We start from the raw sequence: 23050 nt of genomic DNA, 5'->3' as shown, positions 1-23050 counted from the left end.
GACCACTTCGCGAACTGGACACGGCCAGTGTCTGAATTTCAAGCTTTTGCTGGGCTTTGACCGGTCCCACGTATGTCGACCCATATATATGGATCACTAAGATATCAATATACAGATTCCTTTGATCGTTAGGGTTACCATACTTAACCATAATTATGGCTGGCTATCGCTATAATGGCCATAATTATCACACAAAAACATATGTAACATATGGCGATGACCCAGAATCATAGGGATCAATATATAGGTATGTGTAGGAATCTACATAGGGGCCGGCCAAAAAGCCTGAATTTCGGACATTGGCCTGGCAAACTGGTCAACTTTGGACTTTGACCAGTAACATGTACACATAAAAAAACCTGAATAATTCATTTCGACATATTTTCAATGCGTTACTTTTCCTCTAAATTATACATTTTATAAATGAGAAAAAAAAAATCTCAATGATCAAAATATTTCCACTCGTTGAATATAAAAAAAAACCATACACAAGTATATCAACAAATATAATAATAAGTAAAAGGTCCAGATAAATAACGGCCCATGTTAGACTTTTGCGAAATCAGTTTTTTTTGACAATGTTCCATATATAGTTTCAGTTACAGGTTCCTTAAGTTAGCTCCTGCAGAAACTAACTTATTTCATTGCTATGCCATTTTTAAATAGCTGCAATGGCGAGTTCTATAATTGCATCTTAGTTACCTTCCCAGAAGGATAAAGGGTCTGTTACTCTCGGGGGGGGGGGGGGGATTTTTTTTCCTTTTTCAGCACCAACTTTAATCGCATCTCCAGTAAAGTTTGAAAAAACAATATAGACCATTATTTGTCCGAACCCTTCAGCTGTATCTCCATTATTTACAATACTTCTTGTCATGTTCATAACGTGTTTGAATGCATGGGAATTTGTCGCATTGACTTCAAGGAAATTGGAAGTGGTAAATTTCAAGATTTGTTTGTTACCCTCACAAGACTGCTATAATTGATATTGTTCGCTACCAGGGTTATCTTAAGAGCATCATGGGCCCTCTGAACCAAGTGATTTTTCTGAAGCCCTACTGGCAAATTCTCGAAAAAAATTAAAGTTCTCATTTTTCTAAGCCCCAGGTGGAGCCATGCGTTAAGATGGCTCCGATATCTACTTAAGGTTATCATGGGAAGGGATCATGCATTTCAATGGCTCAGGAACTAACAATCCGTTTTATGCATTATTGGTAGTATCACCGTCTCTCTGAAGGGGCCAATCCTGATGTGTCTAGCACTGTGATTCAAAACGTGCTACAAACGCTTCACCAAAATGATTTTGAAGGTGGAAAATTTGACTTTTTAAGGAAGCAATCATGATCTTTTATAAAAACTCATAGTTGGGGGAAAACAATTTCGGAATTAAAGGAATTTTTATCAATGAAAAAAGTTATTCACAAGTTAATGAAATGTCATATTTAATGAGGAAATAATTTAAGTACCAATGAGAAAATTTATATATAATAAAAAATGATCTCGAAATAAGTAAAATTCTCCAATAATGTAGGGCTCCCTATTTGCCTCGAAGCGCTGGGCTGTTGGTTTTACCCGTTAAGACACTACTGCGAGCATCAAGACACCACAGATGACATTAGCCATTGGGCTTCATAGAAATTTATTTCTGGCATGCAGTCTTAATCCCAGTTTACATGTGCAATATTGTGGTAGCATTAAGAGTGCTGGCACTCGCTTGACAACTTCCCCCCCCCCTCGTAGGGATAGAAACTGAGAGCAGGAATTGTCCCTTCTTGTAAGGGATACTTAAGTGTAACCGCCTTTCTTGTAATCTTTTGTGTGGCATATTGAACCAGCCAACCCACATGACCTCTGACAACTTCTGTAAAAAGCAAGTCTATGTAAAAGGATTCTGGTGAAAATCCTTAAAACCCGTTTTGAACCCACTTCCTCCATTTTCCATGTAAATGCTTTAAAGGTTGAAAACTCATGATTAGGGTATAGGTTTTTTCCACTTTTTGGGATGCCACAGTGTGAAAGCACACAGGCTAATTTAAGGTTCCAGAAGAGCAAAGTTCTTAACCTCCAAAAAGTTACAAATTCGCATAAATAGATTGAAACAGCATTTAAAGAATTTTCAATATTTTAAAACTTTTTTTTTCAATTTCCAATCATCTTGGGCAACATATTTCCCCCCCCCCCCCGTGTCTTTTATAGTGGAAAATCAGAATTTTACAATATGCTTAGGTGGGGCATGGTGGAAACACTGGTCTAGAGCAGTGGCTCTCAACCTGGGGAAATGACTATCATGCAGTCCTGGGATATTCTAAGGGGGTCGACAGGTGAAAAGTAGATGGAAATGGAAGCCACATAAGTGGTGAAAGAGGCCATATAAAGTTGAAGAAATGAAGCTTTCAAGTGAAATATGGTGGGAAAAAAATTGTTTTCTTTCAAAATCCAGCAGAAGCCCATAAAACCAGAGCAGTTTTAACTCCTGGGTCGACTTATCTAGAGGGTGACTACATGATGGGATCTGGTGCTGTGCTTTTCAAATATAAGAATGTAAATATGTAAGCTGTTACTTCCAGCTAAAGACGAGGCCCCCAGAACATAATTTAGCCCAGGAACCCACTATGTTGAGATGCCCATGCATAAAGCCCACTGAACTCTAACCCCAGGGATATGTCAGAAGGTGTGAGTTATTGTATAGGTTTGTTAAATCATCCTATATTTTATGTCAATAAACAGTACGAGACAACTGTTGGGGGTGGGGGGATGTCACCCACCATGCGGTTCATACCTGGCTCAGGGTTCCAGAAATCGATCTTAATTATAACATTTTTGGTCATTATAAATTTAGTTTCGATTAAATTCAATTAAATAAGTAGAAAGGACCTCACCCTTGGATGAGGGGTAGGGGATGCTGGATAAGAAAAGGGGAGCCACAAGAAGGGAGCATGGTCCAAAGAGTGGCTATGGGCAGAAAAAGGTTGAGAAATGCTGGTCAGCGAAAATTGACAAATTTCAAGAAAATCTAGGCATCAGAAACAAAACTTTTAGGAGCAATTTTTTTTTCCAGAAAAAAAAGTCAAAAATATTTCATTGAACTTTTAAAGGACATGGCCAGCCAGACCCCATCCAGATACTTGTACGCTGACATGAATTCCAAAACTTGTGTTGTCTTTACCTGACTCGTCCTTTGGGGTCGGGGCAATAAAATTAAGTATATGTTTCCCCCCCCCCCCAGGAAAAAGTTGCAATGACAAGCCTAGTCTTTATCTTAGCAACACCTATAGAAAATTTTAACTGCAAATAATGTTTTTAGTCGTCATGGTGACCTGGGATTTGTCAAGCCCTAGTCTAGAGGCATGACTGATTGTGAAGGTTTGTTCAATACACTAAAGCAGTGCTTCTGCTCTAGTAACACTAGAGGGGTGGCGGTCGGGGGCTTATATATATAGTGCTCAAAAATTTTCTAAAAAAACATTTTCAAATTTTTTAATTTTCAAGTACTATCAAATTTTCTGCGTCTAACTGTGCTCAAGTTTTCGTTCCACCTACGACAGAAGTATTTTTATCATATTTTATTATAAACCGCTGGCAGGCATTATATACATGCTGATATTTTTCATTAAAATGTTCTTTAAAAAGTTTTTTTTGCCAAATAAGGGACATTTTTTTCAAACACTGCTTGTTCAAAATGTCTTGAAACTTTGTGTGTCTATCAACACTGAGCTGTTACATACTTTAACGTAAGATGATTTCTTATTAAAATGATTGAAAGAAATTTCAGTAGTTTGTCAAAAATTCACATGTTCTTGAAGTTCAAGGGGAAAGAAATAGCCAACAATTAAAATCGTTGATGCTTTCGTTAAAATGTATAAAATAATAAAATGTATCAAATATCCATGATATTTGGGGGGGGGGGGGGAGGGAGATTAAGTGTCTGAAGTGGATAGAAAAATTTTAAATGTTCATAAGGAAAGAAATTTTTTCCCACAGGAAAATATGGCGCAAACCAGCCGAGAGGAAATCAAGATTGAGCACCAACCCCCACTTCAACCGAGGGAGGAGGGGGGGGGGGGGCTTGGAGAGGTTTTCAGGGAAAGGGCTGGAGATCAGGATCTGAGCTACAGTTGCATTTTGTGCAAAGTACAAAAATCTTAGAATGCATAAGTAGTATCCACTTTTGCAAAAATGCGTACAGGAGAAATGAAACGAGTCCACATCCAACCATCAATCATTATCATTTTGCTAAAGCTTACCTCTATTTTCGCTTTTATTGCTAAAGGAATTTTTTATCTAGCTTAAACACTGCTGGCGATCCATCAGCTGGGGTGAGGAAATCAATCATGTGTTTGTTTTTACATAGAAAATTTGTTAAAATTTTGTTTTGCAGATGTGTCCATCTCTTACTGGTCTGTGTAGCATCAAGGGTACTAACTCAGGGCCATCTAAACATCACCAGGGGGGGGGGGTACGCAAATTGATGATCTGGGGCCCCTAATTTACACAAAAAAAGTACTTGCTTACAAATTTCATTTTCACGACATCGACCTCCACAAAAGAGAAAGCACTACATTTTGGACTTCTACAAGCTAGTCCCTCTCTCCTATATCTCTTGACTGTATATTAAGATAACCCTGCAAAGGGCTCTTCAAAATTGGCAACCAAATGTCCAACAAAGACTTTAAACCGGGGTTTCCTACAACAGGACTGGACAAAAAAAAAAAGCATCAACCATGCTAGGAGCCAAGACCTTCATGACCCCTTCTCACGTTGGAAGACACATTGCAAATAAATTATGACTTCATGAGCTTTTAAAAATAGAATTTCAAGATGGGTCGAGTTGGCATTTTGACATCCCCCCCCCCCCCGCTTTTGACAAGAAACTAACAGCATATTGTATAATTAAGCAGGATCTCATTAGAAATAGACATACTTATCAGAAATTTCGAACATATTGCCGATTATATTTCCTTGAAGTTTCGACAGAAGTCCCTAACCAACCTGGAGAATCTTTTATTTTTTTAAGTATGTCATGACAAGAACATCAATGTTTGAAACATAGTGCATAAAAAATAAATAAAAATATATGCGACAATCATTATCAATCAACATAATAATAAACATTTTTAATACATCATCATTCTCATTTTCTGAAAAAAAGAACAATTATGCGATTGTATGTTCAATTTTTATAACACACAGTTCCTTCATGTTTTTTATATTTTACATGTTTCCATCTTCGTCATCGTCGTCCTTGTCATAATTCGGGCTAGAAGGGCTGTAGCTTGGTGACGAAGGCGAATATCCAGGACTCGTCGGAGAGTAGGTAGATCCCTTCGGACTCGTGACAGAATACGTGGGGCTTGTCGGGCTGTACGACGGTGATGCCGGAGAATACGATGGTGACGTGGGTGAGTACTTTGGAGAAGATGGGCTGTACTGAGGTGACGAGGGGCTGTACTGCGGCGACGAGGGGCTGTACTTCGGAGATGTTGGAGTATAAGACGGGCTTGTCGGAGAGTACTTGGGACTCGTGGGAGAATACTTCGGACTCGATGGAGAGTAAGAAGGAGACGTTGGAGAGTAAGTTGGTGATGTCGGGCTGTACTTGGGAGAAGCCGGGCTGTACTGTGGTGACCCTGGAGAGTAGCTCGGGCTGGTAGGGCTGTATGACGGAGACGTCGGCGAATACTTCGGACTTGTCACAGAAAAAGATGGACTGCCGGGGCTGTAGCTAGGACTCTGCGGAGAATATCCAGGAGAGCTTGGAGAGTAGCTTGGACTCGTAGGAGAATATGAAGGAGAAGTCGGCGAATAACTCGGACTGGTTGGAGAGTAAGATGGTGACTGAGGTGTGTAATTAGGAGAGCTTGGTGAATAACTTGGGCTCGTGGGACTATAGCTTGGGCTAGTGGGACTGTAACTTGGGCTAGTCGGACTATAACTCGGACTGGTGGGGCTATAGCTGGGACTTGTAGGGCTGTAGCTAGGACTTGTCGGGCTGTAGTTAGGACTTGCAGGGCTGAAACTTGGGCTAGTTGGACTGTAACTTGGACTTGTAGGACTATAGCTCGGGCTGGTCGGGCTATAGCTTGGACTAGTCGGGCTGTAACTTGGGCTAGTGGGACTGTAGCTCGGACTAGTCGGACTGTAGTTAGGTGATGTTGGTGAATAGCTGGGACTCGCAGGAGAATACGAAGGAGAAGTGGGAGAGTAACTAGGACTCTGCGGAGTGATTGACGGCGATGTAGGCGCATATGCAGGAGACGATGGAGAATAGCTCGGAGACATGGCACCAGCAGGACTCGGAATGTATGGTGATGCCGGAGAAGCCGGTGATCCAGGTTGAGGCGACCACATCGGACTATATCCTGGGCTGTAGCCGCTGGCATCACTCGCAGCAGATGGTGAGAAGCCAGCAGCACCGGGTGTCATGCCACTCCCCAATCCAGGAGACCAAGCACTCGCATAGGCGGGAGTTCCGCCCTGGTTCCAGGGGGTCATCTGAGGCGACATACCGCTCGTCGGACTCGCGACGCCACCAAAGAACACTCCCGGTCCACTCATTGAGAGTCCTGGAACCGCCATTGGGATCTCGATTCCTTGCTTACACTTCTCAGCATCCAGCATAAGATCAAAAGCCCCGGTTCCCATCCTGGGCAGCTGTCCCATTATGATGTTTTCGGACACGCCCTTGAGAGGGTCCAGTTCAGCATGAGACGCAGCATCCATGAGAATGTCTACTGTCTCTTCAAACGAACAACGCATCAATGCACCAGTGTCTTGACGATTGATGCCATGACGGGTGATGGCCATGAGATGTCCCTTTGCGGTCATGACATCACACAACAGGGCAAGGTGACGGTAATTGACGTAGGAACCATCAAAAGATATGACGTGATTCATCTCTTTCTCCACTGCTTTACGGACAGCCTCGATGCCCATGACGGCAAATATTTCGCAGATGTCATTGGAATATGTACGACAGGGATCGACGTCCTTCTCACTCAAGACCCGCATCAGGCTGGTGCCATCAGTTTCCAAGAGCCACTCTGCAATGGCCTTGAACTCTCCAGTATCGGTTATAACAATTCTCTTCTTGTTGTCTGTGGTCGGAAGATGCATGTACACTTTGGTAATAGCTTCGATGCCCTGGAGAGTCATATCGCTCAGCATGTTTGCTTCTATACAGCGAAGGAACACATCGTCTTCCATCTTGTCGACCTGCTCCTCCTCTTCCTGCATCTTGCTGTCGTCATTGTTCATGATTCGAATGCGGAGGACCAATTTCTCAGCATTGTCGTCATTGAATATACAGTTCAAGTCCTCACCGAACCCAGCATTGATTTTCTCTGCAATCTGTTCCATGGTCAACTTTTTATCCGTCATCCTCTTGCGGTCGAGTTCGATGCGGAGCAGCCAGGGAGAAATCCTTGATGGATCAAAATCGGGCATCTCATAATAGACATTGACAAACTCTTGATCTTCAGCGATGACAGTGTTTTGTGGATCCGGGTCATAATAGATAGCCGTGTTGGCTGTCACTTTACGCAGTGTAGTGTGTTCCAATCTGCAAAGTACGTCTTTGGCCTTTTCTGCATCACGAGCAGCTGCACCAGTCAGAAATACAGTCAATGAAGGAGTCTTTGGTTTCTTTGAGATGTTGATAATCTCTTTCAGCCTCGGCACACCGAGGGTTACGTTTTTAGCAGATACACCAGCATAATGGAAAGTGTTCAGTGTCATCTGCGTAGCAGGTTCGCCAAGGGATTGGGCGGCTAGAGCACCAACCATTTCTCCTGGCTGGACTTGAGCTTGCTGGAATCTTGTTTCTATTTCACCCAACAACCACTCGAATGCTTCAGTAGAAAGTCTGAACTCTTCAGCGACACGTTTGGTGCACAGTGTGGAATGCAAGAGCGCTCTGAATAAAATTGTTGCATTATCATTGGCTTGAATACTCAGCCTGTCTTCGCCAGCCACTATGACAAGCTTCTTCACGAGCTCTTCGACACCTTCAATCACTCTGAGTGGATTGAGGTCGGTAGCTGCCCTGGCATTGACGTGGAAAATCTTTTGAGCATTCCAAATCATACGCTGCAGATTGCAAGGCAGCACGACTTTGCTGTCTCCTGTAGGGAAGATGCTACGTAGGATCTCTCGCTCGTTTCTAAGTCTCTCCCACTCCTTCTCGAACTCGCTCAGTGCCACGGTGCTCCCTGCCACGTCACGGACGACTTCTTCGATGAAGATGCGCCTCAGATATCTTTCATTAGTGGCGTCGAACCTGAATCTTTTCTCAAAAGCTTTATCGGATGGCTTGAGAGTTGGCAGCGACTGGAATTCGACAGTGGTTCCGTCCAACCCATCTTCGCCATAACGGAACTGGATGACCTGACCAGTGCTGTTCCTCACGGTACCGTCATACGTGATCATCACGCTCTCCATAGCTTTGATAAGCCTACGTTGGATGTAACCGGTTTCTGCTGTTTTCACAGCAGTATCAATGAGACCCTCCCTTCCTCCCATGGCGTGGAAGAAAAACTCAGAAGGGGTCAGACCAGCAAGGTAAGAGTTTTCGACAAATCCCCTGCTCTCTGGACCATAATCGTCCTTGATGAAATGAGGAAGGGTTCTTTTGCGGAATCCAAATGGGATACGTTTTCCCTCAACGTTCTGCTGTCCCACACATGCGATGACTTGAGATATGTTAATTTTGGAACCTTTTGCCCCAGAGACGACCATAGCCTTGAAGTTGTTGAACTCAGACAGAGATTTCTGGGCGCTGGCACCAGTTTTGTCACGAGCGTCATTGAGAATGCGGTTCACTTGGTTCTCAAACGTCTGTCGGAGCGTGTTACCTGGAGTGGGCTCCAACTCATCATTGTGAGCTTTCTCAATCACATCAATCACGTCGTGCTTGGCCTTTTTGATTGTATTCTGAATGTCTATGTACGTCTGGGGATCGGCGATGGTATCTCCAATACCGATTGTGTGGCCCTCTAGCAAGAGCCAGTTGTTAACGACGGTCTGGATGTGACCGTAGAACACACCTGCAGTTTCATGACCCAGCTCGGCAAATATGACGTGCATCAGAGAGCCGCTGGCAGACCCTACAGTCTTCTTGCACACGATTCCACTGATCAGCTTGCCGTGCTCGATCAGTACTTTGGTGTCGCCTGGAGATATCCACTTATAAGGACCATCGTCTTCTTCATCGGGATGTGTGCTGTGGGTACGGATGAGGTTAACGTTATCTGGGATGATCAGCGAGAAAAGCTGCTTGCCCGTCCACAAGGGTTTTGGTTTCAGGATTGCTGGCATCGGCATTTTACCATCCCATATGGGCAAGAACATCAAGAGAGTCATCATTTGATCTTTCTCCAGGAACACGTCCCGCTTCGTCATCTTTCTAACAGCTGTGAGTGTGTCCTGCACAATACCCATGACAGGCTTGTTTGACTGTGGGGTAATAATCTGTCTTGGTACAAGAGCCAGTTCTTGAACCTCTGCTCTTGTCTCCAGGGATTGGGGCACGTGCAGATTCATTTCGTCGCCATCAAAATCTGCATTGTACGGAGTGGTCACACTGAGGTTCATCCTGAACGTCGACCACGGCAACACTCGAATTCTGTGTCCCATCATGGACATTTTGTGGAGAGTCGGCTGTCGGTTGAATATGATGACATCTCCGTTCCTGACATGCCGTTCTACTCTGTAGCCACACTGCAGATGCAAGTCACTGGCTTTAGGATGAAATCTCAAGTCAATTCTCTCGCCACTGTCCCTTATGATATACTTTGCTCCGGGGTACTGGTTGTTACCTCTGTGCACCAGCTCCAGCATTTTCTCCAAATTAAAGGGAGTCACAATCTCTGGAAAAGTCAAATTCTGAGCAATCGATCTTGGAACTCCTACTTCATCGATACGCAGGTTCGGATCTGGGGTGATAACGGTACGTGCAGAGAAATCCACACGCTTTCCCATGAGGTTGCCTCTGATACGACCTTCTTTACTTTTTAGTCTTTGCTTTATTGACTTCAGTGGCCGACCTGATTTTTGCATGGCCCTGGGTAAACCGGGCAGTTCATTGTCTATCATGGTCGCGACGTGGAACTGCAAAAGCTTGATGTTTTCTGCAATTATGTGAGCCGCTGCGCCACTTTCCTCGTTACGAATCAGTTCGTTGTTAGCTTTCACAATATCAGACAGTTTATGAGTCAAATCATCTTGGTTTCTGGCTGATCCGAACATCACCACTGCAGGTCTGACAGGCAACGGAGGGACTGGAAGAACAGTTATCAGCATCCAATCTGGTCGGGCATACTTAGGATCCATTCCGAGTATGTGGCATTCTTCATCACTGATGTGCTTGAATATCTCCCACACACGTTCCGCAGACAGAGGAATCTTGCGTTCCTGCGAGTCTTCGTTGATGTGTTTCCACTCTGCCGTAAGGTCCAGTCCGCTGCGACGTATTGATGGTTGGTAGCGTCCGCAACCTCCGTGACCAACCTTTTTCATGGGGTCCTCTTGAGTCACTTCTTGACCGAGTTTAGCATCGATTTCGTCGCCTCCTTCACAAATATTTTTTCCTTTACAAAGATCATACACATGGGCGAGTCTTTTCCTCGGCTGACCTTTAGATTTGGCGATGATCTCCTTGATCTTTGGGTTGCTTGGTGACACCAACAACTTTGAGCAGTAGAAGCACACACATCTGAGAACCTTTATAGACTTGGTGAGGAATCCAACGTGGAACACTGGCTTTGCAAGTTCGACGTGACCGAAGTGTCCTGGGCAATCCGTCAAGTTACCAGCACAGGTCTGGCACCTCGATGTTCTGTCAATCACGCCCTGACGCGGATCCATAAGACCGCCTAGTTTGGGTCTTCCACCTTCATATATTTCTGGATACTTGACGCCACCATCTGTGACGGACATCCGTCTTATTTCATCTGGACTCAATATGCCGAATTGCACCATCTTCACCTCCCGAAGAGGTGCTTTCGAATCTGATGTCACAATCGTAGACATGGTCTAGAAGAAGGAAAGAAGTGGAATATTAAGGAGCGATAATAAATACGTTGAGTATGACAGAAAATCAGTTTGGTAATGATAGCTTATATCAGTGCTTGCCAAAAAACCAGACATAAGGTTCACACAAAGCTAAAGAAAAATTGGCAACGGCACATAAAATTTTCTATGTGTTAAAGTATGACAGAAAATCAGTTTGGTAATGATAGCTTATATCAGTGCTTGCCAAAAAACCAGACATAAGGTTCACACAAAGCTAAAGAAAAATTGGCAACGGCATATAAAATTTTCTATGTGTAATTGATAAAATTACATCTGAAGACAACACAGAAATTTTAGAACTTTTATCAACATGGAAAAGAATCGCCAAGTCGTTCTGTTTTTCATTAGAAAACCATGATTGGCTCCTGAAAACACAAAACCCAAGCAAAAGGTTTGTATTATTCTGCAATGAGCGCTCAGTTTTCCGGAAATGTCACAATAAAAATCCCCATAACAAGTGTTTTCTATACTGTTCTTAAAAATTTTTCCAGGTTTTTCTGCAGTAGCACTGATTGCTGCTGTGGTGATTGAGTGGTCATAGTGATAAACTTTCATTGAAAGGACCCAGTTTCGAACCGCACTGTCGCCACAATGGTGGACATGTCAGGAAGTTTGTGTCGAAGCAATTGTGACAGACAATATCAAAATCAAAGGTCTGAGTATGGCTGTCAACGAGATCGACTGGAGAAAATTCTCTAAACAAAAATACAATCATGGCAAATGTGTTAAGGGCGATTGGGTGCCTGGTGGCGTCGAACGAGACATCAGTAGATGTTTTGTGGAAGTGGTGCCAAACCATGGAAAGGTCGTCTTGTTGCAGGTGTTGAAAGAATATGTCCTTCCAGGAACTGTTACTTCTGATTGTTGGAAATCATAAGATTGGGTTGAGGAGAAAGGTTACAAACACTTCCATGTGAATCATCGGAACAGCTTCGGTATAAGGGACAGCTTGGCGATTTTTAGTGACTTTTTTTTTCCGGCACCAAACATGTCCGACGACCCGATCAAAAGTCACCAGGACGCCAAAAAAAAAAAAATTTCCCAGAATAAAAAACAACGGAAACCAACAAGCACATAATTATATATAATAATAATTAAAACAACATAAGGCATCCAGACGCTTTCAAATAAACAACAGCCCTTCCTGTTGTTTAAAAAATAAAACTGTGGATGAAAATAAATTGATCAGGGTTTAAATAAAACCCGGGCATTGTTCAAATAAAAAATCGATCAGGGTTTAAATAAAACCCGGGACCCTCGTTTAAATAATAAAGCAATCAGGGTATAAATAAAATATGGGCACTGTTTAAATAAAGGAAAATATTGAAGGTACAACTTGAGAGACGATAGAAAAATCTGATGATATTCGTTTCCGTCGTTTTTTATGCTGGCGATTTTTTTCCCGGCATGATATATCCAAATAATCAATCCGATCCACGCACTACATAGTGGAAATCAAGCTCTCAATCATGAAAAAAGATCTCATATACCAACGATTTTCAAAATGCCGCAGCTATGGGGTGACGTCATTTGGAAGAAAAAAAGAGAGAGAGAGAGAGAGAATGCAAAGCCGCTTCAAAAATGGCTGACTCTTAATGCAGCTTTGATGCAAAATGAGAGAAGACTGGTTTGAAAATGTCAGTTGGAAGTTTCAAAAGACTCGCTAAAAACAATAGATTTCGTTAACAATAGATATTTTAGAATCGCTAAACAATAGATATTTTCTATTGCTAAAAACAATAGAAAACAACCACCAGCGCCATATTGGTTTTTTTTTTAAACAGAAAGAACATTCTAGAACAACGACAACCCAGCAGGCAACGGCAACGCAGAACATCACAGTGCGCCGGCGACTTATCGTCGGAAGAAAGCCACCAATTTGGCGTGTCCCTTATACCGAAGCTGTTCCGAACACAGTGGCTGGCCAGATAGAATAATTGTCCCTGGTGGTGCCTTGGAAGAAAGGGAGAGCAAAAATCGCTGGGAACAGCGATTCTATTCAGCCGGCCACTCTGTTCTGGTGATGCCCGAGGCAGCATTCCTCTAGTACAATTATAATGACATGATTATTATAAAAACATGGATGACCGATTAGCTGATCCACTGTGATTCAAAATTTTATATTCATTATTGACAATCATTGGATTAATTGATGATTACTAGATTCTTTATGAGAATGCCATCATTGTATAATCTTGTTTATGATTGCCTATTGGCGTTTGTTGTTTTGATTTTAATTATCTCTTATATGATCTCACATTGACGATCATTTTTACATATATTTTATTTTTGTTGCCATTGTCCGAGGCGACAATGTTTTGTGGTTTATAATAAAATTTTCCGGATACACCCACCCTTCGATGAACGCTTCAATATCTCTGAGATGGAAAGCAGGGTGTGTCCGGTCGTCAAAGTATAATTATAATGACTCTTCCAAGATTTCAAAGATTGCCACATTGGTTATATTTCTATCCCTAAAAGCTTTATTATAATTTAGTGAAATAACGATTCTCTGGGGACCACGAATAAATATCATTGTAGAGAGATTATCATTATATCGAGAGGCAGTAGTTCAACATTAGACTACAGCCATTTCCGAACAAGACAAAAATACCCTTAAAGAGGGTATTATTTGTTATATTGAGTATCGTTACAATGATTGTTGTAACGAGGTTTCATTATACCTTGATGTTGTTATTATATCAGCTAAAATAATATTCTAGCCAATATGACGTTATAAAATTCCTGAGAGTAATCAAATATGGAAAGTTGAAAGCCATTTTGGTGTCTGAAATGTAGTGGAGATATGGAGCTGCTGTGGTGGTCATAGCGACAGACTTGCATTGCAAGGACACAGGTCCGAACCCTCACCCACCACTGCAGTGGCCGGCTGAAGTTGGTTTTCTGTGGTATCCTAACTTTTAGGCGCAAACACGAGCCAAAATCTCCCCGTTAAATAGTCTCACCACAGAGCAACAGGCCTACAACGATACACTTATTCAATATCATTGCACTTCACTCAGTTCGAAAAGTTGATCGCAGATAGCAGCACTGTAACAAAAGCATTACACAGAAACAAAAAACCTCACATTAGGTTCATAATGCGGATTCTCCAACGAGTACCAGTTCGTTAGAAGTTCTACTGACGAATACGGACGGGATGTGGTTTATCAGTGGAGGTATGGAAAACAAGTAAAACACATATTAACAAATTCAGCCAGACCTCTGTATAGCGTCACCCAACCAGGTACAATAGAAATGACACTATATTCGAGGTGGCTCAATACCGAAAAACTCCTAATAAATTAATCAACTTCTAGAAAAAAAACTAATGTATAATCTAGGGGGAGAGTGACATTAAAAAAAAATGATCACCGAGGTGTTTGCTTGCGTTGTATTTATTTTCGGAGATCCCACTAATTAGGGAAATAATCGAAAAAAAACAGAATTCGGAAACGTGCCCATAATCAAAACATAATCAATTTATTGTTCATGAATTAATTTTATCGTAATCGATAGCGAGATTCTAGCAAATCAACCAACAACAACAACAAAGATGATGGGTTAAGTTTTAATCTGGTGAAAAATCTAAAATTTTCAACATGGCCGGAGCAATGATAGCGGGAATGACGACGAGGTAATGCACAAGACTCCTAGATCGTACGAATGGATTTCAAAGGGACGATCAATTAAAGATCTTTGGTCAATTAGCAAGTAAACTTACTTGGTTTAGTGGATCGTAAACATGGATCAAAACTATTTCATTTCACACGATCACGTAGTAGTACGACCACCCAAAGCGCTTGAAGAGGAAGCGTCCCCAGTGTGCATTGCGAGAGGCCGCGAATTTGCCTACAGCGCCATCTTGCGAACGGGGTCAGCACCTACGTTTGACCACGCCCTTACCCATGTGTGATTGACAGTTCCACTCGGCAATATTTATTTTTCTCCAACGCCCGATGCATTTTGGGTAGGATTTCCAGATAGTCATATTCAAACGGTAAATATTGTGTTTTCCGAATTAAAAAGCAATTTCTCTACGAACCCGTCCCGGATCATTTTTAAATGTCACTCCCTTATGTAGACACGATTAGATAAAGATAAATTCTTGACAGAAATACATATCAAATTGTTTGAGAGGAAATATGGCAATATTCAAGAAAATTTCGTCGTGCAGTAAATGAAAGTTGTTAGCCGCAAAATTCACTTATTTCGTGCCTCAAATATATAATACTGATTACAGGATGACACACAATGAGCCCAAATTCTAATCAAAGTATTTGATACAAATTTACCTAAATTTGTGATTTGTTAGTCCATGTTACAGATGCAGAATTTCATATATCAATTGATTTTTTTGATGCACATCATGTGAATTTTATGATTTATATATAACTCAACCTCCCCTCCCCCACAGCATATAAAAATCCGACAACCTGTTACTGCAAAAATTTAAAAAAAGCAAAGTAACAAAAAACTCATTTATTTTACCAGCTTCTGTTCCATCAAAAAATAGTCTTACAAAGAATGAGTTACAAATATGCCTTCAGATGACAAACAATGGTATACATAAGACTTGCATTTCATGACTGATAGCAGTTTTAAAAATTTCAATGAAATGAACATATATCGTATGGGCAAACTGAGAATATCTAGGGCTGTGTAATAGCGTCCTTCACATAATTCCAACCTTAAGATCATAAAAATCACAAAAAATAACAATGATGAAATACATTTAAAAAAACCTTGCTATCACCACACATTGGCTATGACATTAAATTCAGTAATTCAATTTTTATTAGTTACTGATGATTCATCAGACTGTGATTACACATACAAAATTTAGTTTTGTCATAGTTGAATATTGCACTAACTTGTTAACATGCCTGTTTCAAAAGAATTTCAGTGGCTAATAGGTGTAGTGGAAATGGATGTTAACGCAAAACACAGGAGGTCTCGTATTTCACACCACTACCAATTTCTAATATTACAATGTAAAAAAAATCTATATTTATAAATGGGCTGTTTTAGAGCATTTCACAACTAGATAATAAAAATTATATTGGTTACAAAATCCAAAATAAAATAAATATCCTCCCCGACTCCTTAACTCTTGCCAATAATTTCAATTCCCATTTCATCAATGTTGTCGCAAATACTCGACGCTCTAAACAAGAATACAAACAATATTTGCCAAATAACCGTAATTCTATATATTTTTCCCCAACTGATGTTACAGAGATAAAAAAATCAATAACTTTAATAATTCTGTCAAGATTCAATGAATGCAGTTTTTTAAATATGCTCCAGATGGTGTTCTTCAGACTTTTTCTGAACTTGCTAATAATTGATTAGAAAATGGGATTTTCCAGGCTCACTGAAAAATGCAGTAATAATCCCTATCTATATAACAGGTGATAATAATGATTTAATAATTAGACCTGTGGTGGTCCTTAGCACTGCTGCTAAAATCCTAGAGACCATCATCAGGAGCAGACTATTCTCATTTTTAAACTCTAATCTATTTTTTTCAAATAAATCAACACTACTTCCTCCCTAATAAAAAAAAACAAACTGCTCTTTTCGAATTTAATAAAATACATCGTTGATAGCATGGACAAATTTAAAACAACAATATCAATTTTTCTCGACATTCGCAAATGTTTCAACAATATTAGTCATAGCATTTTGCTTGACAAACTATGCATACAGCATTAGAGAGGAGAAATGCATATAATCTTTTTAACTCTTACCTTACTAATAGGACTCAAACTGTCAAATGTTAGAAAAGTGTCCAATGATGGAAACTATGATTTAAAGTAAAGTTTTCTTAGTTGAGAGGTTTTGAAGTTTTAAATAACATTTTTCTACTAATGCAAAGATAACTTAATATCAAGAAAATTAAAACAAATTATCAGCAGTAGAATACAGTGACTACTACTATTATTAAACCAGACATGCACGTCGTCCGTATTCTTCTGCGGAACCTCTAACGAATTGGTTAATTCATCTTGCATTTCTCAAGTCACTGAGGAATGCAAGAAAATAAGATATTTCTCCCACTGAAAATACATGAGAGATTATACAGCACAGTTTTGCCTTCACGAAAAATTGCCTTGGCAGTAGAACACATAGGAATGCCTTGCTAGTGATACAAGTACAGGGTAGTTATAAATAAACTGATGCTACTCAGATGTATGTAGCACCCATTCTGATAGAGGTATTTTGACAAAACTTTGTATATATATGGACCATGGGGAAAGAGAAAGATTCACCAAAAAAAAAAGTAGTTAAATTTTTGACCACCAGCTGAAAAAGTGCCGCTTTTTTTTATCACAATTACCTTATTCCCATAGTTGAAATAACATGTATACCAAGAGTTTCGATGAAATACCTATAGCACAACAGCCACTACATAAGTCAGAGGAGTGTCTGTTTATTTATAACCACCCTGTACAATAGTACCTCGACCTACAGATGTCTCGATTCACAAGCATATGTAGTGCTCCATCTTATGAGCAAATGTTTGACTGATGAGCATGAAACATACAAGCCTTAGCCCCCCCCCCCCCCCGAAAGATTCCATCTCTCCAACTAAATAAATAAATATATATATAGAGGCATTTATTATATTCCATGCACAGATTGTCCCCAAGGCTACATCGTCAAACCAAATGCTCTCTGAAATGTAGATTAAGTGAACATAGGAGGTATGTTAAAAATCAAGAGGTCCATAAGTCCACAATAACTTTACACTGCTGGAGTGAAGACCACAAATTCAATTCAAACACAATTTCTAAATCGCTGGATGAGAATAGCACTGTACAGTGTGAAGAACAGCAGTGCAAACAAGAACAAGTGAAAAAGAAGGGCAAAATGATAGAAGTTACAAAAATAAAGGAGCAGAGATTGTGGAACCTAACAGACTTGTTCAATGTTTTTCAAAAGGAATTAAATTGTTCAAGAAACCCATTTTTAACATCAAACACCAATATAGAGCTTACCTAATGTGCATTAGGTTTCTGCTGAAATTGTCCAAGTCCATCGGAATGCACAATGGACATGAATGGGTGCAGGTGATTGGCCAGGATGCTTACGTACCTGTCACCCGTCAGAGTCATATCACGCCAACTGCACACACCCCATACCATCACAGAGCCTCCACCAGCTTGAACAGTTCCCCTGTTGACAAGTAGGGTCCATGGATTCATGAGGTTGTCTCCATACCCGTAGATGTCCATCAGTTCGAAACAATTGTAATCGAGACTCGTCAGACCAGGAAACGTGTTTCCAGTCCTCAACAGTCCAATGTCCGTGTTGTCGGGCCCAGGCGAGGCGTAAAGCTTTGTGTCACGCAGTCATCAAGGGTACACGAGTGGGCCTTCGGCTCTGAAAGCCCATATCGATGATGTTTCATTGAATGGTTCGCACGCTGACACTTGTTAATGGCCCAGCATTGAAATCTGCAGCAATTTGCAGAAGGGTTGCACATCTGTCACATTTAATGATTCTCGTAAGTCGTCATTGGTCCCGTTCTTGCATGATCTTTTACCAGCCGCAGTGATGTCATAGATTTAATTTTGTACCGGATTCCCGATATTCACGGTACACTCGTGAAATGGTCGTACGTGAAAATCCAAATTTCATCGCTACCTCGGAGATGCTATGTCCCATCTCTCGTGCACCGACTAACACCACGTTCAAACTCACTTAAATCTCGATAACCTGCCATTGTAGCAGCAGTAACCGATCTAACAACTATGCCAGACACTTGCTGTGTTATATAGCCATTGCCGTAGCCTGATTGGTTCCACATCTCTTTGTTTGCATACGCATGCCTTACCAGTTTTTTTGGTTCTTCAATTTATTTCATTTAAAAGCTTAGCATGTAGCTTACCATGTACTCGCTGAAAATAGAAAAAAAAATAAAATGTGGTCATCGCTCATAATTTCCTCTTTGCTGAGGTTCGTAATGCCTTCAGATCTGTAGTTGTGGCGGTGATTTTTTTATTTAATTCTCGCAGATGCATTTTTATGGCTAGTTTAGCTGTGAACGTCACAAGTCTGCCTTTAACTAACTCACCATGTTGAGCACAGTTCATAAAGTTCAAAAGTCTAGTTGTAGCCATAGACTTTTTAAGATTTTCCAACACAGAATCCTTGGCTAAAAGTGTTGTAACAGTTGTCTCAGAAATGGCCATACCAGCTGCTACGTACTTCACCAAGTCTTCTGTTGGATGCTTCAAGCCTTTCAAGTCATATTGGCTACTGTTGTTGGTGTAGATATACTCTTTGAAATGCGTGAAGAAAGAATGATTTGTCAACTGCTTTGTCTTGTCTATGAGCTGATTTTCACAAATATCACAATTGATATTTGCTAGTGCTCTACGTGAGAGATACCCAGCTAAGTAAGCACAGGTATTCAACTCAGCGAAATCTAAAACATCCATGCATGAAGCATTCAGTTCTTCATCTTCCGAATCTGGCTTTGTCGTGGCTTGCTCAATCTCCGTTTCAACCACAGTCTGTGAACCCGATGACAATAAATGAAACATGAATTTATCGTTGTCTGGTTGACAATTTGAAGCCCTACTTGCTGTGCAGGAATTCACAGATGCTAATTTATAAGCAGTGCGGAACTCAAAAGCATTGGGATTTGTGTTGTTACCGCCACTGCCTCTCACTCGACTAAAAAAATTTTCGATGCAATCCTGATTGCACCGACCGGGCATGAAAAATTGCATGTCTAACAACAGTTCTTTGGACAGCATCATTAACGCCTTCAACGTCAGTGTCCAACCAGCTTTGGAGCGGGGTCTTTTCTGTGGCTTCTTAGAAGGACTAGAGCTCACGAAGTTCCACGACTCAATGAAACTACAGGTTTCCTCCCAGACCTGTAAATGGTTACTGTCAGAGGAAACAGCGCAATGCAATGGCTTGCCACGAAAAGGTTTCCGCCGGGTTCCATTTGTAGAATCGAAAATGTCGTCCATAGTTTTCACGAATTCTACAGTTGGTGCAGCAGATGCACAGATCAAACCGCCCATTAGACATAAATTCATACCTGCCGATACTGAGTTACTGAACACTTGAGCAGCAAGCCTCACCTTCATTGAGTTCAGACCACAGGTATAAACATGACTATCACATAATTTTGGAGCACATCTTGCAAACATTTTTTTGTCCAACTCATAAAAGTCTCTTATATGTTGGAAAGATATTAGTCCTTTACTTGTGTCCAGATTGTACTTCATTAGATTTCTACGCAAGTTTTTCAGTAGATGTGGGGGATCAAAAATGCCATAAATTCTTTGGCCATTGAAAAAAAAGTAGGGCTGAGTAGGTTGTATGTTTAACATGGAGAAGAGTCTCGAGTTATTTGGGCCTTGATCGCAAACCAGAGCTTTCACAACAACATCAATTTGACACAATGCCTGCAGAGTACCCAAAACAATTTCCTTCAGTTTATCTGCAGGCATGCCATTGCAGGAGAAGAAAAATCCCAAAGGCAGTTTTCTTTTACTTGTCAGGCTGCGCAACATCAGCACAAGTGCTTGTTTGGCCAAATTTTCAGACTTCACACCGTTTCCGAAGTCTTCAAACCCAACAATGCTATCTGCACTTTTATCGTAAACCAAGAATGGTTTGATCGACATCTCGTCAAAAACCAGAGCAAACAATCGTTCTTGCTTGCCCTTTCCTTGCAAAACGTCTTTCAATGCAGTTAAAACATCTCTGTTAATTCCGGGCTTAGACAAACGTGATGAAATAAAACGCTGAAGTGTCTGTGGTGATGGCAGTTGCAGAAAACTCCGAAGCATACGATATGCTGAACGGCTCTTGCAGAAAATTTTGTATGCATTAATTTTATCATATTGCGTAAATCTCTTGCCTTTCAGTTTTTGTGTGCTGAGTTTCACTTGCCGGGCGATGAAAGTTGAAAGATTATCGCTCACACCTTGCTCGACAAGATTCTGCTTCAGAGAGCGTTGTGTAGCAATCTGGATGGACTTCTTGTATTTGGCAAACTTTGCTCTCAATCTTCGTGCAGAATCCTTCTGTTTTTTGAGTTTTTGCGCCAGCTTTACCTTTCGAGGTGTATATTTCTTACTGGACACAGGAGTACTGTAGGACATTGGAGTAGGTCTACTGCAGGATGCAGGAGTTTGTTGAGAAGTATCTGCAGTTGATGGTGGAGTAAAGGAAGGTGTAAGCATAGACCCAGAAAGCACACCTTGATGGTTGCTGACCATGGTTACTGGATGTATGGTACCTTTATCACAGTCATCAGATACATACGTGTCTGGGTGGACATTGCGAGGAGGCTTAGGAGCATTTGGAATGGCATTGTGGACCAAACGATCTCTCTGGTTGATATTCATGAAGCACCATTCTTGAAAATGATGGTCACAAACACGGGCGTTTGCATTCAGCCTTGCTTCAGGAATCCCAACTAATTTCGAATTTCTACAGGCATCTACCCATGCTCGGCATCTATAAAAAAAAATCAAAGAAAATGTTCAATGCAATGCATCTTAGTTAAAACAAAAAATCACAAGAAACAATGTGCCTGAGACAATAAGCGTTCTATCCTGTCTATAAATCCTTGGAAAAACGAACGAAATCGCTACGTATTGTTCATGTTTAGGTGCACTGCCCATGCATTCTTTTTTCGAAAATTGCAATACAGTTGAATCCTGTTATAACAAACGCCAAGAGACCGGAGGAATCACTTCATTAAAACGAAATTTTCTTATAAAGTAATTCCAGGTTTCGCTAGCATTGTTCCCATGTAAACTTATTTGGGAGTTAGAAAATTGTTCATTAAAACGAGATTTTCGCTCTATCGGTATTTGTTAAAATGGGATTCGACTGTATTAAATACACTCAAACCTTCAATTTTTTTTCTCGTCATTTTTCTAGCAATGTATATCTAATGTGTTTCGACGCCCCTTATCATTTGACACCTCGTGCAATTGCACCGCCCTGACTGCATCTACCAGCATGAATTATTTGATTCGCAGGGTTACCAGTGAATGATGGGGGGGGGGGGGCAGTGGACAATACTACTTTTTACAATAACTTTTTGGAGGGACCCACTTTCACTCAAAAAGTACATCGATTTTGCCAATAACCTTGGTCCCGGGACCCAGGTAAATTAGAGTGCAGTGGTATTATCTCTGGTAATTTCTGCACAGGGACAATGATTTCCCCCGCCCCTTCTCAAATTTTCTTTCCTTGTTAATTTTTTTGAAAATATTTTTGTCACAGGGCACGTAATATTTCCCCCCCCCCCGCGCAAGCCCGTAGCCAGAAATTTTTTTCGGAGGTGGACCTAAGTGCTAGAACAATACATTTGGCCACCTTTTCCACTTTTTTTAGGCATTTTCGCACATTTAGCAAAGCGTTTGCAAACAGTTTCTCTTCAAGCGCTTTGACATTTAGGGGCCCCTCACAACGACCCTGCATACGTCTCTGATGAAGAATTGTAAAACAAAATAAATTCATTACTAACCTGATCTTGTCTTTCGGAAAGCGAAACATATGAGCTCCTTCGGACTTCGAATTCCTCTCGCATCCTAGGAAGCTGCAGTGATTCGACATTTCGAATTACGATGAAATATGGGAGAAAAAAAACAAATAAAAAGGAAAAGAATAAAAGCTAGAGAACAGAGAAACCGATGAGAAAATAAAAAAAAATTGGCCCTGATAAGGGCCTTTTGACAAATTCGTTAAAAAACGGCAAAATTTAAGTGGAAATGAGACGTAAAAAAACACGCCAACAAGCACGTGGAATGGATAAAAAAAGTAATGGAGGATCCAATTTTTTTTAAAAAAAAAAAAATCAGATGCGCATGCGCAGTGCGACTTATAGTAGTTCTGACCCCGTCCGCTTTGGCGCAAGCTTACGACCGGTTTCCCCATTGAAGTGAGAACGCTTTCTCTTCAAGCGCTTTGCGACCACCTATCTACACGACCGTGTTCA

The 23050-nt window shown here is 40.9% G+C and overlaps 1 protein-coding gene across 1 annotated transcript; it reads right to left on the bottom strand.

The window, feature by feature from the left end:
- Nucleotides 1–736: 736 nt before the first annotated feature.
- Polr2A (RNA polymerase II subunit RpII215) lies at nucleotides 737–23050 on the bottom strand. The gene is made up of 3 exons (XM_089248061.1): nucleotides 23031–23050; nucleotides 14789–14859; nucleotides 737–11025 (listed from the first exon to the last, which is right to left on the bottom strand). The coding sequence occupies exon 3, from the start codon at nucleotides 11020–11022 to the stop codon at nucleotides 5209–5211; it is 5814 nt and encodes a 1937-aa protein (XP_089104187.1). The 5' UTR covers nucleotides 11023–11025; nucleotides 14789–14859; nucleotides 23031–23050; the 3' UTR covers nucleotides 737–5208.

This window comes from Pholcus phalangioides, unplaced genomic scaffold (assembly GCF_987345545.1).
Source record: "Pholcus phalangioides strain wild (caught in Gottingen) unplaced genomic scaffold, Ppha-v1.0 ptg000003l_1, whole genome shotgun sequence".
In the NCBI taxonomy this organism is placed as follows: Eukaryota; Metazoa; Arthropoda; class Arachnida; order Araneae; family Pholcidae; genus Pholcus; species Pholcus phalangioides.
The sequence above is the reverse complement of the archived record's forward strand: the minus strand, read 5'-3'. Positions and strand labels throughout refer to the sequence as shown.

Coding starts and splice junctions, on each gene's coding strand:
- Polr2A (XM_089248061.1), bottom strand. CDS start 11,022: ATGTCTACGATTGTGACATCAGATTCGAAAGCACCTCTTCGGGAGGTG.